The sequence below is a fragment of the Triplophysa rosa genome, linkage group LG18, assembly GCF_024868665.1.
Source record: "Triplophysa rosa linkage group LG18, Trosa_1v2, whole genome shotgun sequence".
NCBI lineage: Eukaryota > Metazoa > Chordata > Actinopteri > Cypriniformes > Nemacheilidae > Triplophysa > Triplophysa rosa.
Genome location: NC_079907.1, coordinates 6,949,794 through 6,965,961, shown reverse-complemented (window position 1 = coordinate 6,965,961; position 16,168 = coordinate 6,949,794). Strand labels below are relative to the sequence as shown.

The 16,168-nt window shown below is 42.6% G+C and overlaps 1 protein-coding gene across 2 annotated transcripts; it reads left to right on the top strand.

Moving 5' to 3' along the window:
• The first annotated feature begins 8,481 nt into the window (after positions 1 to 8,481).
• hlfb (HLF transcription factor, PAR bZIP family member b) lies at positions 8,482 to 14,500 on the top strand. 2 transcript variants are annotated; one of them, XM_057359369.1, is made up of 4 exons: positions 8,482 to 8,745; positions 9,056 to 9,391; positions 10,435 to 10,646; positions 11,353 to 14,500. In XM_057359369.1, exons 1-4 carry the CDS (start codon positions 8,637 to 8,639, stop codon positions 11,569 to 11,571), a joined length of 876 nt encoding a protein of 291 aa, XP_057215352.1. In that variant the 5' UTR covers positions 8,482 to 8,636; the 3' UTR covers positions 11,572 to 14,500. The 2 variants fall into 2 exon arrangements, with proteins under 2 accessions (XP_057215352.1, XP_057215353.1); XM_057359370.1 differs by having other exon boundaries at positions 8,628 to 8,745; positions 11,356 to 14,500.
• The last annotated feature ends 1,668 nt before the right edge of the window (positions 14,501 to 16,168 follow it).

The window sequence follows — 16,168 nt, the reverse complement described above, 5'->3', positions numbered from 1 at the left end:
TGGGTGACAGACAAGATCCAAATACACATAGACAACATAACCAAAGGCAAACATGACAGAATGACAGCGGGGTTCGGGTGAGATAATAAAAATAACAAACATAGAAGGGGGGGTGGGGCAAAACAAGGGTTCAAAGGGGGCAGTCCAAAGGGACTGGGGGGAATGGTCCTAGTCCCCGATTGCGCTTGAGGGCGCGGAGTTCTGGGGGACTTAGGGGAGGAAGTCCTGGGCGATGAACCGCCGACTGGAATGTCGGCGGGACAAGGCTGGGCGCCGGCTGGAAGGCCGTCCGCACAAGGCTGGGCGCCGGCTGGAAGGCCGTCCGCACAAGGCTGGGGACCGGCTGGAAGGCCGGCTGCTGCACCGGCTGGAAGGCCGGCTGGAAGGCCGGCTGCTGCACTGGCTGGGACGCCGGCTGCTGCACCGGTTGGGCAGGACAGGACACCGGAATGGACTCCGGCTGCACCGGACTGGATACCGGCTGCACCGGACTGGACACAGGACTGGGTGCCGGCTGCACCGGACGGGACGCCAGCTGCACCGGACTGGACGTCGGCTGCACCGGACTGGACTCTGGACTGGACACTGGCTGCACCGGACTGGACGCCGGCTGGATCACCGGCTGGACAGGACTGGACACCGGCTGCACCAGACTGGACACGGGACTGGACACGGGACTGGACACCGGACTGGATGCCGGTTGGATGGCCGGCTGGGACGTGCTCGGCTTCCCCCTCCTTGGCTTCTTCCTCTTGAACTGGCCCACAGTACGTGCGGCCGGTTGCTGGGAAGTGGTGGGGAGCCAGAGGTACTCCGCACCGGAGGAGTCAAACGGGGAGTCCCACGACTCCCTTTGTCTCTGCCGGCCAAGGGTGTTGCCGAGGAGTGCAGCAGAAAGCACCGAGGCGGATGGTTTGGAGGGACCCAAGGTAATGGTACCAATGTTAAGGCCCTGTTCCTTAGGCAAGACATGCTGAGGCCCATGAGGCCATTCAGGAGACCTCTTTTATCCACCTCCTTGAATCCGCTAGCGTAAGCCACAGGTGACGGTGGAGAGACACCATGAAGCCCATGCTGCGACCTATGGCTTGGGCTGTGCACTTAGTTGCCATGAGCGCGAAGTCCGTGGCCGCTCGTGGGTCCCTGAGGCCATCCAGGTTAGGCTCCTCCCCATCCAGAGTTCATAGCAGCTGGGCTTGGAAGACCTGGAGAACCGCCATGGTGTGCAGAGCAGAGGCAGCTTCTCCAGAAGTGGCGTACGCCTTCTTCGCTATGTGGGCAGTCATCCGACACGGTTTAGATGGCAGGACAGCCTCGGACCGTAGGGAGGATGAAGACGGGCGCAGAGGAGCTGCAATCGCCTGTTCAACGGGGGGAATATGCACACAGCCGCGGGCTTCCGGCCCGTCTACCAAGGCAAAGATGGCCGATCCTGAAGCGTGGGTGCACGCCGACTGAGGCGCAGACCATGTTATCACGACCTCCTCGTGAATGTCGGGGAAAAAGGGGACTCGTTTCTTCTGGGCAGCAGCGCGGCCCAGCTGAAGAAACCACGTTGTCCAGCTTACTCTTCGCCGGCTCGTCGGAGTAGTCCTATTCGAGGCCGAGGTCTTGTACAGCCTTAGTGAGGACGCGTACGATCTCCTCGTGAAGCGCAGGGGGAGCATTCCACTTCGCTCGCTCCCTATCCGACACCGACAGATCCCTGTCTGAAGCCGCTAGCAACATGAGCTCATCTTCATCCGCCAACGCACCAAACCGGACCAACTCCACAGCTTTGTCCATAGGACGGAGGCTCTCTTCAGCAAAGAGGACTGGAGAGCCGGGGGTCCAAGAGTGCCGACGGCGCTCCGGCACTTCATCTCCCCGGGGGGGAGGGGCAGCGGTCCCGCCAGCTGCTTGCTGGCGGCGGCGGGACTCTGCCTAGTAAAATCTCGGAGGGCGGCGACCCTCCAAACCTTCAGCACCCGCCCCGGAAGGTCCTCGCAGTGCGGGCAGATAGACTCTGAGAGAGCAGTCTCTGCATGGGCCAGTCCCAGGCAAAGCACGCAGTGGGCATGCGTGTCCTGGGGGTCGATGTGCCCCGAACATAAGGCACAAACAGGCATGCTGGAACACCGAGTAAATCCTCTTCTTCCTCGTCTCTTGGGCGTATCCTCGACAGCATGCGAAAGGTGAGTGAAGGAGAAAGTTTCTGAGGTTATGTGGTCCAGACGGTGTAATATATAGGGGTGGCGACCACGCCCCTAAGTGCAGTCTTGGTTACATTTTCATTTCTACTGGCATTGTTCAATAAGGTTTCAGTAAAGGTTACACGCAATGTAGAGAGACCTCTCTCGAAAGGGAACGCCGCCTTCAGAGTTAACACGGAAACGATAATGCCGTCGTTTTCAAAAACTTGCACTTTGAGACCCGTTTTCAAAAATTGTGTTTTCAGTCCCCTAAAACGCTGTTGTCGTGTAAATGAACAGCCAAAACTCATAAAATGTCTTTCCCTTCGATTAAATATACTTTAAACACACTCACTAAAACATCCTCATTGCCAATCATATTACATAGTGTCTGACAAGAATTATATAACCTATTCAGCACTATAGATACAAAAACAAAACCTCTCCTGCACATCAATGCTCCTTTATTTGCATAACTTTCAAAACAGGCTATTTGAAAAAAGCATCCATCACTCTTTGGAGAATTTTGAAGTGAGATGCCACACCACACCATTGAGTTCAGCACCAGAGCATTTACCTGCACGCTCAAATTTCCTGCATGTGTCTTTAAAAACATTTCCAGTTTGGCAATATAATTTATATGTGATATTTCTTATTTTTCCTATACGGACATGTTACTCAAACCACGTCATAGACTCACCCTGTAATGAGTTCTCTGGGTCTGTCAGAAGCAGGAATAAATAACCAACCACAAACTCTCCGGAGTCCAGCACTTCGCCGAAGGCTAGAGACAAAGACAATGTCTGCACTGTCCTGTCACTTTCCACAGAACTGTGTGTCAAACAACACCCAAATTACAGCAACTCAAAGGAAATGTGCATTGCTCTTATTAAGTGAACCTGTTTGCTCATGGAAAATCCACATTCATTAGATAAATTAGATTTTCTACATCAGTGCATTTGATATAAATGTATAAATATTTGATATAAATGTTGTAAAGTATGTGAAACTCTTAAACCAAAAACTTCAGAAGGCACTGGAACTGGTTGAGGTCGAAGTGCTTTGATGCGTCAAAAATTCACATTTGTTTGAGTTTTTATTGTTTTTCTTACAATTTAGGAATTTCCTTTTAAATTGTATGCTGTTCTCTGCCTATTATGTACCTTCGCAACACAATGGCGAGCCTGTTTTCCGACTTGCAGAATAAATCAAACATTATTGAGTGGTTAAAGTCAAAGGACACGCTCTCTTTCGGTAAAGCAGGAATAAACTTTTACATTTGTTAGATTTGACCAGTGTTTTGTCTACTTTGATCTAATTGTTGAAAGCAGGGTTTTGGATTTAGACATGCAGTATAAATTTGCTGAAAAAAATGTTCACTTTTGTTTACTGTTGTATTTGGAAGGGGAACCTTTCCATAATCCTTCCATATACTGTTGCATTTTTTTATCCTTAGTCCAATGTATTGCTGTTTTGCAAGGTAGTTGTGAAAATGCTCTACCCTAAACCTAATTGTGTAAAACAAACGTAAAGACACACCATAACACATTTGCTCTGATTTCATTCTGCCTAGTACTAAAAGTCTCACAGACCATAAATAATGAACATGTATGTTTCTATTTCAGTGTGTATAATGCATGGTTGTGGTTGTAATAAATTCAACCGATAAAAACCCATCCACATATTTTGCCTTTTGAAAAAGTATTAGGTCTGTCTATTTTAGGCTGAGTGCACTTCACACACTCTTAACACCCAAGGTAAGAGCCATTGATTTTTTCTCTCTATAGCAGGTGATGTTATATATATAAGTATAGTTGCTTTCAGGAGTTTCAAATCACTTCAGTGTTTATACGCTTATCAGGCCTTACATTTTATATAAAGATGTTCTCTTGTTTCTCAAGGCCTCAGAAATGAACAAAGAACATCTATTTCCTTAGTGTTGAGCCAAATGTATACCTTCCAGATCCATTTATTAGCACAAAGCAGCCAAAATCAAAATAATTGCTGCCATTATTCTTTTTTTCTTTTTAAAAAACTGTCACGAACTGTGGCAGAAGAAGAACCCAAGCGCAGGCAACGGCAGTGAAGGGGTTAACAAAACACTTTATTTAACAAAACAAAACACCCATGAGGGGGAAAAGGTGGACACTGTAACAAAACAAGAACACTAACAAAAACTTCCCACGATGGGGCAAAACTAGAAAATAACAAAACAGACTTACGACACAACGTCACAAAACAAGGCACGGACCAGGAACCAAGGTACACAGGACCATGAGCACAAACGCAATGCATACACAACATAGTACACGCAATACAAGAGCACAGGACAAAGAAACAAGAGGGTATATATAGGGAAGACAAACGAGGGATAACGACATGGGGCAGGTGTGGGACATTAAACACTCAGGGAAAGATAACGAGGAAACGAGAGGAATGGGGCCAATGACAAGACACTGGAGAGAACGTATATTATTGTCAAACGGACAATAATATGTTTCTCTCCACACATAACCAAAGACTTTGTCATGGCTCTGCTACAGGACCAAGAAAAACATGACTAAGGAAGCAGAGCCATGACAGAAGCCCCCCCTTTAATGAGCACCTCCAGGTGCTCACCAAGGGGTAGACGGACAAGACAAGGCAGACCGAGACAAAGACAAAAACCAGACAAACATGGTGAACATGACAAGGGGTAGACAGGACAACAAGACTACAGGACTGGGGTGGGATAACAAGAACAACAAACATGGGAGGGGGGGTGGGGCAAAACAAGAGTTCACGGGGGAAAACCAAAAGGGTTGGGGGGAACAGTCCCAGTCCCCGGCTGCGCTCGAGGGCGCTGAGTCCTGGGGGACTTAGGAGGAGTCCCGGGGGGAACAGTCTTTGGCCCTGGGAGTCTCCCAGGGACCGGCTGGACAGGGCTTGACGCCGGCTGGAAGGCCGGCTGGACAGGGCTTGACGCCGGCTGGAAGGCCGGCTGGACAGGGCTTGACGCCGGCTGGATCGGCCGGGCTGGGACGCCGGCTGGGACTGGACGCGGCTGCACCGGACTGGACGCCGGCTGCACCGGACTGGACGCCGGCTGCACCGGACTGGACGCCGGCTGCACCGGACTGGACGCCGGCTGCACCGGACTGGACGCCGGCTGCACCGGACTGGACGCCGGCTGCACCGGACTGGACGCCGGCTGCACCGGACTGGACGCCGGCTGCACCGGACTGGACGCCGGCTGCACCGGACTGGACGCCGGCTGCACCGGACTGGACGCCGGCTGCACCGGACTGGACGCCGGCTGCACCGGACTGGACGCCGGCTGCACCGGACTGGACGCCGGCTGCACCGGACTGGACGCCGGCTGCACCGGACTGGACGCCGGCTGCACCGGACTGGACGCCGGCTGCACGCCGGCTGCACCGGACTGGACGCCTGCTGCACCGGACTGGATGCCTGCTGCACCGGACTGGACGCCTGCTGCACCGGACTGGACGCCTGCTGCACCGGACTGGACGCCTGCTGCACCGGCCGGGTTGGAGACTACGCTGCCCGCCGTTGCCTCTTCTTCTTCCGCCTAGCCACCCGGCTGGTGGTCGGGTGATGGAAGGAGGTATACGGAACGGCTGGCTCCGGCTGGGACTCCTCGGAGTTGGTTCCCCAGGACGCTCGCCTCTCCCGCTTGCCCACGAGGCTGGTGGACGGTGGAGAGGCTGCCGAGAGTGAGGGGGATGGCGTGGCGATGCCCACAACCCCGATCTGCAGAGAACCACCCTCAGGAATCGTGACCAGCGGAGATGGGTAATTGGAATCTGTTGAGACCGTGGATTCCAACCGCTCCACGGCGGACAGCCACACAGCGTTGAAGTCCAGCAGCCCCAACGCCCTCATCTCCGCCCTCGAGAGTGGATTCCTGAGACCGGAGTTGAAAAGCACGGCAAGCTCCTCCTCCCCAAAGACGCCATTCTCGGCGACGTCCAGGAACCTCTCCACATAATCGTCCAGGCTCTCACTCACCTGGCTGATTCCGCAGAGGAGGCGAGCTAGGTGGGACCGTCCAGTGTTCATACCGCTGTCTGCTGGGTTCTGGGGGGGCTCTTGTATTCTGTCACGAACTGTGGCAGAAGAACCCAAGCGCAGGCAACGGCAGTGAAGGGGTTAACAAAACACTTTATTTAACAAAACAAAGGAACAAAACACACCCACGAGGGGGAAAAGGCGGACACTGTAACAAAACAAGAACACTAACAAAAACTTCCCACGATGGGGCAAAACTAGAAAATAACATAACAGACTTACGACACAACGTCACAAAACAAGGCACGGATCAGGAACCAAGGTACACAGGATCATGAGCACAAACGCAATGCATACACAACATAGTACACGCAATACAAGAGCACAGGACAAAGAAACAAGAGGGTATATATAGGGAAGACAAACTAGGGATAACGACATGGGGCAGGTGTGGGACATTAAACACTCAGGGAAAGATAACGAGGAAACGAGAGGAATGGGGCCAATGACAAGACACTGGAGAGAACGTATATTATTGTCAAACGGACAATAATATGTTTCTCTCCACACATAACCAAAGACTTTGCCATGGCTCTGCTACAGGACCAAGAAAAACATGACTAAGGAAGCAGAGCCATGACAAAAACATTCATTTTTATTCCTTTATTTATTTAATTACTTTAATTTCATTAATATTTTATTATCACTGATTATTGTTCAGAAATTAATGACTATTAATTATTCTGAAGCTGACGCATGCATTGTTTTCAGAAGATAGCAGTAAATCTTGTCATTGTGCTACATGATCAAGACAATTAAAATGTGCTGATGCAGTCACATTCTGAGATCACCAAGAGACAACAGCGCATCATTCAGGAAGGAATAGCTTACACATTATTAATAAGTTTTGGTACAACATGTCTTTTAAAAAATATATGACTAAAGACAATTAATTAATCATTCCAGAGCATGTAGTTTCGATTTAGACCTGCTTGCCACCATCAATCTGTTTCCAATCTGTCAGACACGTTACAACATGTGGTTTAGTTGTTCCAAATTAGAGGAGTGGCTTGTCATGTCCTACTTTTCTGCAAGATACCTGACATCTGATGGCTTTAGCAACCGGTTACCAAGGTAACAAAAAGAAGAAAGACAAGTTCTATAGAACTCTGACACAAAAATCCATTTCCGTTGTGCTCGGGTTGGTTCATTTAGAAAAAAGCTTAAGATTAATTCACATTTACGGTCCATTACTGTTTATCGTATTGTGAGCATTTATATTCAGTACAGTACAAACCAGATTTAAGTTGTAATATTTACAATGCTTTTTTTGTTTTAAATAATGAAGACCACATAAGACATGAGAAAGTAGTCACAACGATTATACAGTTTCTGCCATGAAAATTGTACTTTGACAAATTTCCGTGTTTTCCAGCAGCAATTTTAAATCCCTCTTACTGTATATTTTGTGCGTCCTCCAAACAATAATTTAGTATGCAATTAAAGCATGCATACAGACATACACCGGTCAAGCAATTTCCAATAAGTCTCCTGTTCTAATTGTATTTGGTCCAAACATGCAAGGGTGGTACAGTTAAAAAAGCAACACAGAAGACTGGAAGAGTTCAGAACATACCATATGCTTAAATCACCAATGGGTGCTTCCATGGTCGTCTTTTGTACCTTTCAAGTGCTCACAGGGCATTTAATATCTGTTGATGTGATCACTCAAGCAGCATTTCACACCCATCTGGTAGCTTGATGTATCATTCTCACCACCTATAAAATGATTATTATATAATACTTATAGCAAGACTTAATTACATGTAAACACTGAATACAAAGCTATATATTAATTTCTAAAGCCCGCATGACATTACTCTCTGTTATCTACAATATGGAAAAACAAGTAACATTAGACAACTTTATATGCACAAAGACTTGAATTCATAATGTTTGAATGCGCTGCAGAAGCGCTGGCGGGTTCACTGAAGTTTGAGTCAAGCCACGCCCCTTTATTTGACTAAGCTTTTCATTTTTCCACTGCGTGAATCTGCATGGGATGGGAACGTCAAGACAATTTCAAGCATTTCGTCTTAAGAAAGCTGTTCCCTGGTAAACTAAACTATGGAAATCTTCAGTAAACATTTTGCCGACATGTATATATTAGTAATTTCGTTTGCATAGTCTAAACTGCTGCTGGAGCGCAAGCCCGCCTGGCCCCGCCTTGTGCTGTTTGACGTCACATGCGTCGGTCCTCACACATGGTCATAATCATCACATTTTTGCCCACAGCAAAATCATACACTGACAGACACGCAACTCGAGCCGGTCCTGTAGAGGAGGAGCTCGCTTCACTTGTTAGACCAAGGATCGATTGTTTACGTGTTATTCATCGTTTTTATTTTCACTTTAATTTTATAAAGATAATATTCGTGAGGAACCGGAGAGATTATGTCCAGACCGCTCACCATGAATCCAGCTTTCCTACCTACGCAAACTAACGGCGTTTTGAGGGCGCTTTTGGAAAAACCGATGAAACTTAATTTGCGCCAAGATGAAGGTAACCGAGAGCTTTGACTTGTTGGACTGACTGTTTTGAGTTGTCTGTTGATTCCTAATATCTGATTAACATGCTTAGTAAGACTACATTTTATGATTTTTCAGATACTTTTTTGGGCTGTCCATCAATAACGTTAACTGTCCTATTCAACGAAAATAATTTTCGTCAAGGAAATAACTTTAAGTTTTGAAAACATATCTGAGATTGTGTTTATAAAAAATATGTAAATAGAAAATGCAATAATAAAGAAAAAGGTTGGAAAAATGTATTTGGATTTCAGAATGAATCGAAATGGTCAATATTCTTTCAGGCTATGGGAAGTTGAGAGATAAGACTAAAAGTCTGGAGGACGATGGGAGCGCTCCACTGTCAGCTTTCTTGGGGCCAACTCTTTGGGATAAAACGTTGTCTTATGATGGGGATAGCTTTCAGCTGGAGTATATGGACCTTGAGGAGTTTCTCACAGAAAATGGTATCCCTTCAAGCCCTGTACAGCATGACCAAAGCCTTCCTCGCCAGCAACAGCAGCAGCAGTCTCCCATTCAACAGGGCCCCATCTCAGTCATGGACCTCAGCAGCCGGTCCATCACCAACATCCACACGGGTATGGTCCATCAGAACTGCCTCCAGAGCCCAAGCAGACCAGGTAAATTACTCTTTAATGTCCTATGATATCAGTCTTGACCTAGTTTTTGTAAAAAAAAAAAAAGCTGGGTCTAAATATGAAAGTGTGTGGGTGGTAAAAGAGAAAATGGGAGTGTACATAGTTTAGTTTGGCTGTATGGGTCATGGGGCATACAGTAGTTTTTTTATATGTTGGCACTTAATTTTGTCTTTTGTATCTGCCATTTGTGTCTGAGGCTGACAAGTTACAGAAAGAGTTTAGATGGTAAAATGATTTAATGTGTATATATTTTTTAGATTTTGTCAAAATTTATGGTAATGAAAGGCAAATTTATATTGTGGAAAATCATGCCTTTTTAAGTGACAGATCTGTCACTTCTGTCAAATCTGGGCTCTTAAACATGTCATTAACATTTTCAGTTTTACCACCCTTAACAAACTCTAGAGTTTTGCTAATAAAAACATTTCAAACTTGACTGGTGCTTTTGACCTGAAGCTGACTTACTAAAATTTGCATGCAGTCAAAACAGAAGATCATTTTCCTTGTCTGAACAATTGGAGCAGAACATTTAGTCTTATGGGAAACTATTAATATTTTTATATTATATTTTTAACAAAGTAGACTGGTTTATAGTTTCTGTATCATAGATTTAAAATAACGAAAAACATCATTTTTAAATAATTCTAAATGGTGGTACATTTATGGATTTTAATATCAAGCGTAAGTTCTGATGTTTTAAAACGTGATTATGTTTTATGAATGTAAAAACAGGTTATGTTAACTGATTGCAATTTGTTAAAATCCTGTCAAATTATATCAGTTGCAGTCCAGAAATTTTAGTAAACATAGTCATTGTTAATTATTCGGTGAAATCTTTTTCATTTGAACAAATCACAAATATAAGTCTCAGGAGGAGAGTTCGGTTTTATTGAGGTCTTGAAGCAGTCCATTTACTATTATCAATGTGTTATTCGCCACCTAGTGGACTCATTACTCACAACAGCCTTTTCATGTCCAACTAAATTATTCTTGTGGTGCAGTAAAAACTACTATTTCTCTTACAGTTTTGCCTTCACGTAACACACCGAGCCCAATAGACCCAGAGACCATTCAGATACCAATGAGCTATGAGCCCGATCCAGCAGACTTGGCTCTGTCCAGCGTACCCGGCCAAGAGACTTTCGACCCACGAAATCACAAGTTCTCCGAAGAGGAGCTGAAACCTCAACCTATGATCAAGAAAGCACGCAAAGTCTTCATTCCCAATGAATTTAAGGTAATTTTGGTCTTGTTATTCAGTCCTCATGTCATTGGTCCCTCACCAACCCTGCTCCTGGAGATCCACTGTCCTGAAGTTTTCAGCTCTAACCCCAATCAAACACACCTGAACTATCTAATCAAGGTGTTCAGGTTTGCTTGATAATTACAGACAGGTGTGTTGAATCAGGGTTGGAGCTGCAGACTGCAGGATGGTCGATCTCCAGGCGCAGTGTTGGCTCTAGATGACCATTGACCAGCTGGGCTACCGGCTCTTAGAAGGAAGCTTACGTCCATTCATTCATCCTTTGCTAGCCAGGCCCACACGTGATCTTATTTTTCCTGGTATCGCTCCAGTTCTGCTGGGTTTAGGATTAAAGGATTTGGCTTTTTTAATAAAAGTGGATCCCTCCCCAGCTTTGCAGAGAAGTAAATTGCTCAAAGCTGATTGCACAGCAGCGAATGCAATGATGGACGATTCTATGACCTGTCGATCATAACCGATTACAGTTTTATTTATCTTTGATCATTATCGCCAACAAAATTCAGAATTGACTGTGTTTATACTATATATACATCATGTGATACATTTTTTTTTATATAACTAATAACCAAAGTTGGCATATTCTGGTTATGCTTCTATTTAAAAACTAAACATCTAGGCACATTGTAACATGGCACCCACCTCATCTCTACCCCTCCCTTTTTGTTCTGCATATTTTGAGCAGGATGAAAGATACTGGTCCCGGCGCAGAAAGAACAACGTGGCCGCCAAGAGGTCACGGGATGCTCGGCGCCTCAAAGAAAATCAGATTGCAATCCGGGCTGGTTTCCTAGAGAAAGAGAACATGGCTTTACGGCAGGAAGTCGCCGACCTACGAAAAGAGCTGGGGCATTGCAAAAATATCTTAACAAAGTATGAAGCTCAGCACAGCCCTCTGTGAGACCCCGGGGTTCATGAGGTCTCTGCACTAGTGGCCCTTCCAGTCTGAAGGACAATATTGTTGGGTTAAGGCCCATTTGACCTGTTTTTCAGCCAGCCCACACCTCAATCTGTTCTTGGCACCTTAGAAGGCAGAAACGTTTTGCCGTGTGTTTAACTCAAATGCCCTACTCTACTATTCTGTGTTTGTTAGTGCAAACAAACCCAACGTTGTTTGCTGTCCTTGTTTCATTTAGGATGTCATAATTCTATTTTTGTGTTATTGCATTTCACTTGCCCAGAAACATTTTGCCTTAGTTTGCTGTCGTTTATCAGTTTTCTTCATTTTGGAATCAGAGCTAGCAGATGGTCCGCTACACCTCCAAATCCCAGATCCATGATGTTATCTACTGTAAGAGAGTTGTACAGTACATGTGCATAGCTGCTTTGGGGTTCAGACGTGTTTGGGTTTTATGTCACTGTACATTATTCTCACAGACAGAACAGAATGTAGCAAGTTTAAAACACTTGTAATAATGTCCGAAATTCAGGTTTGTCTAAATTACATAGCATTGCGAAATAAGGACACCCTCTTTTGAAAATCATTATTAATCGTGAATTATTAATACAATTGGCTGTCACCTTGATGATGAATTAATAGTTGAATGCAAACTGTAATCAAAGGAATGCGCATTGAACATTTTGGCACCCTTGCTTATAAAATATCAACAGATGATGATATTGCCTTTTGTTGGTCAGTTGTGAAATGAATGTAGAAGTACAGTGTATTTCATGTTTATCGCTTTACTACAGACCAAATTATATAAAATAAGGTTTTATTGTCATATTTCAAGTAAATGTTTTTACAAGGTTATTGTTTTTTGTATAGTATTTTCATATGGATTTCTGAATATATATAATTTGATGTGTATATTTCTATATAGACATCAAACTATATGAATGAATTGTACGTTTTACAGGCAACTGTATGGGCATTATTACAATACATTCAGCACACGTGACCATGGTTTCTTTTTAGAAGAGTCGTTTCTTATACAGGCACTTTGGTGTTTTGTGCACCAATATGGAAACAAATATTTATTTGTTTCATGTTTTCTTTTATTGTTACAATTATATTGTCAATACTTTTCATGCATTGGTGGTGATGTACAATCATGGAATATAATATTATTGTGCTTTTTGCCGAACATGGCAGAAGAAAGCTATTCTTTGCTATGTGGAATGTTTAATTGTGTATTTTAATAAACAGAAATGTTTTTTATATGAAAGCATGTTTAAATATTAACATTAATTCTTTCTGCAAATGATGAATTTACTTAAATTTTCCAAAATGTTGTCTGCTGTTGTCCTTTTTGGTTCCTTATTCTCTTTCAGTAACCAATTTAATAAAAGCTTTGAAAAGCTTATTTCTGGTGATTAACAATCATAGTTGTTTAAATAAAGTTACAAGGATTGATTACTAGATTTCTAGATACGACATAACTCAATAAAAATGTATACTTATTCAGTGGAGTATATATTCAAGAGAATAATGTACAGTAGCATATGACAACATGCAATGTAATAGTAAAATGTAGTATTCAGAATGATTTTTTCTGGTCCTTAATTTTTATACACAATATATAGACACATTAGATACTGAAACAGTAAAAGATAAAATAGAGGTAGACCTACAAAGTAGTTTAAAATTCACTCTCTCAAGAAAGAACTATAAATCTAAAATGTACCACTAGATGGCCTTATATTTCCAATGTTGGAGATTCGCATCTAAACAGTCATTAATCTATGCTATTCTCCGATTATTTTCATCATCACTGTCGTCTTCAATAGGGGTGCAAATGTGGTTTTGGTTCCAACACAAAGTTTTTGCGAACCAGTTATGAAAACAAAAATGAATAAGTAAAAATAATAAAACACGTCAACGTTGTTCAAAATATTTTCTTTTGTGTTAATCAGATGGTGGGTGAGTAAATGATGTTGAAAAAATGAGGATGAAAAAATTGGGGTGAGCTGTTTTTTTCCTGATTTTTTTTAAAACTGCACATCCCTTCCACAGACACGCAAACTCACATGTGTGCAATAACTACTCTCTCTCTCTTGCATAAACAGTATGACGCTCACTGTACCCTTGCAATGACATGTGTTCTGAGCAGGCCCCTAGTACGTGCTGTTTCTGGGTGTGGCCTGGCTGACTTCCTGTGGGGATTATGCAGCATTTATCAAATAGACTATGAGTTATATAAAGCCATTTGTAAATGCAGAGGGAGCAGATTGGGATCTAACATTAATCCCAGCCTGCGTTCAGCATGGCTTCAATCCATCTGAACGAAAAGAACAGGCAGGAGGATTTACAGACCGAACATGGTCACATCACATCCTGAATCTCTGCTGGCCATACTGGACACCCCACTGCCCTCTTCATCTCACAACCTGCACATCATAACTGACTGATCAATTACAGTCCAATGTTCATTGTTCATGAGCTATACTGATAGGCCAATTGCTTCCCAAGGAACACACTGATCAAAAATATGTTGAATGCACTTTAAGTCACTTTGAAAAAAAGCATCTGCTATTTGTGCAAATGCAATAGTTTGTGTAGACATAGCACTGGAAATTTAGTTAGAAATTGTTCAAATGATCAGAATGTTGTTTACAGTACATTAAAGCATGGAATTGAAGAGTCATTATTATGGTGATGTACACAAATAAAAGGTTATGCAAGGGCATAAAATTTAGGAATGTATACAAACAGAATTTGTTATAGTATTCGTTTTTAGTATAGTATATATTTTTCTAGTTATTATAAACAGATTTGAATGTGTGGATACTGTATATATTTTTGCTGATTTGCAAATTACATGCTGTATGAACATGTTGCAGGCATTCTGAATTACTTATACCCTTTCCTAGACCTGTTATTTTTATGTTTTTTTAATTGTAATAAAATCATTCTTACTTATTCTACTGTGATTCTATGGCAAAAACAAACATAGCCAGTTTAAATAAATAAATTATGACATAGCTGAGATTAAAATACATTGGCCTGTTAAATAATCAAATAGACTAAGAGTTATATAAAGCCATTTGTAAATGCAGAGGGAGCAGATTGGGATCTAACATTTTTGTGCTCAAATAATGTATATTATAAAATAATTTATTTAAATATAAATGATTTTATAATATACATTATTTGAGCACACAAACATATATTTAAAGCTTCATACAGGCACATTCAAAATGTATAATTTATGTGCTAGTTTGTGTTGTACACCACATGACAGAGAACCTTTTGACCAAGCTGCAAACAAAATCACACGTCAGTTTTCTAAAGTAAATAACATTGTGACTCTACACGTGCCAGATGTCTGTCCTGTTTAGGCACGTGTCTTCTGCTGACCTCTATCCAGTGTCCAGAGGATAAAATAACTCCATTTCAATAATGAAATCCACGTTGAACTAATGATGGATGGATGTTCTGAAACAGAGAAAAGAAGAGACACTATATAATATTTAAACTAATTCAAGATGCCAATCGGTTAAAAGCATGTACGGTAAGGGTTATATAATCCTAACAATTTGCAGGATTCAGTAGGATGAGATTAAGATGTGATCTTTAACACTGCATACTATATGAACACCAAGATGAATCAGTACAAATGGCAAACGTTCTTACATTTTACATTTACGGAGTTCTTAATTGATTAATTCTTGGCAAAGAATTGGCTTGAGTTTTAAATAAAAAAAAAACTTGTTATTGAAAAATGTGTAAATATTGAGAAAAAATAATTTTGTACCAAATATTTTGATAGAGTTTGTCAGTGGATACTGTTTACATGTTTTACATGTTAAAATGTTTTCTACACCATACAAGCTATTTAGTGTCTGTTATGTCCACAGGTCAATTTTGATATTGCAATAAACATCCAGGCCGCAAAGTAATGCAACAATGAAGATGCAGGGGTAGTGCCTTGCTTGATGTAGTTTATTTCTCTCAAGACATCTGACTACAGTATGCTTTTCGATTTAGCAAACTAGATTAATTCACGTGGCACAAGCATATACTGTAACAGTTTATTTGGCAGATAATGAGTACAGAATAGGATGGCATGCATGCTTGAGCTGAAATGTGACAGCTGACCAAGAGAAAAACAATAGATGCCAAAAACATAAATGTTTTTTACATTTCACTTTTTAACGCATCTTACATTCAATTGTTTACAATATTGTATTTACATAACCAATATACTAAATTAATACCATAGTGTGCAAAACAGCCATTTTGGCTTGCCTTCACTACTGTGATGGGAATGATGATGTAACAAAGCAGACAAATGTAGCTCACATTAATCCTTCTGTAAATGCTATCTTACTGTCAATGCCTTACATTCTTAAACACTGTAAAACACCATGTTGTCCATTTTTAAAACTTTCTTGAAAGTTGTTCGCCCCTAAAATGCAAAGTGTGATAGCAAACAATCTACTGTATAAATAGAATAACGTTTAAATATAAACATTACAGATTTTATTAACGAAACATAAAATAAAAATCCATGTTTCAACCCAATTTCTAGAAAATGTACGAAAAAACAATTGGA

Coding starts and splice junctions, on each gene's coding strand:
- hlfb (XM_057359369.1), top strand. CDS start 8,637: ATGTCCAGACCGCTCACCATGAATCCAGCTTTCCTACCTACGCAAACT. Junction 9,392..10,434: donor CCAGAGCCCAAGCAGACCAG/GTAAATTACTCT, acceptor TTTCTCTTACAG/TTTTGCCTTCACGTAACACA. Junction 10,647..11,352: donor TCATTCCCAATGAATTTAAG/GTAATTTTGGTC, acceptor GCATATTTTGAG/CAGGATGAAAGATACTGGTC.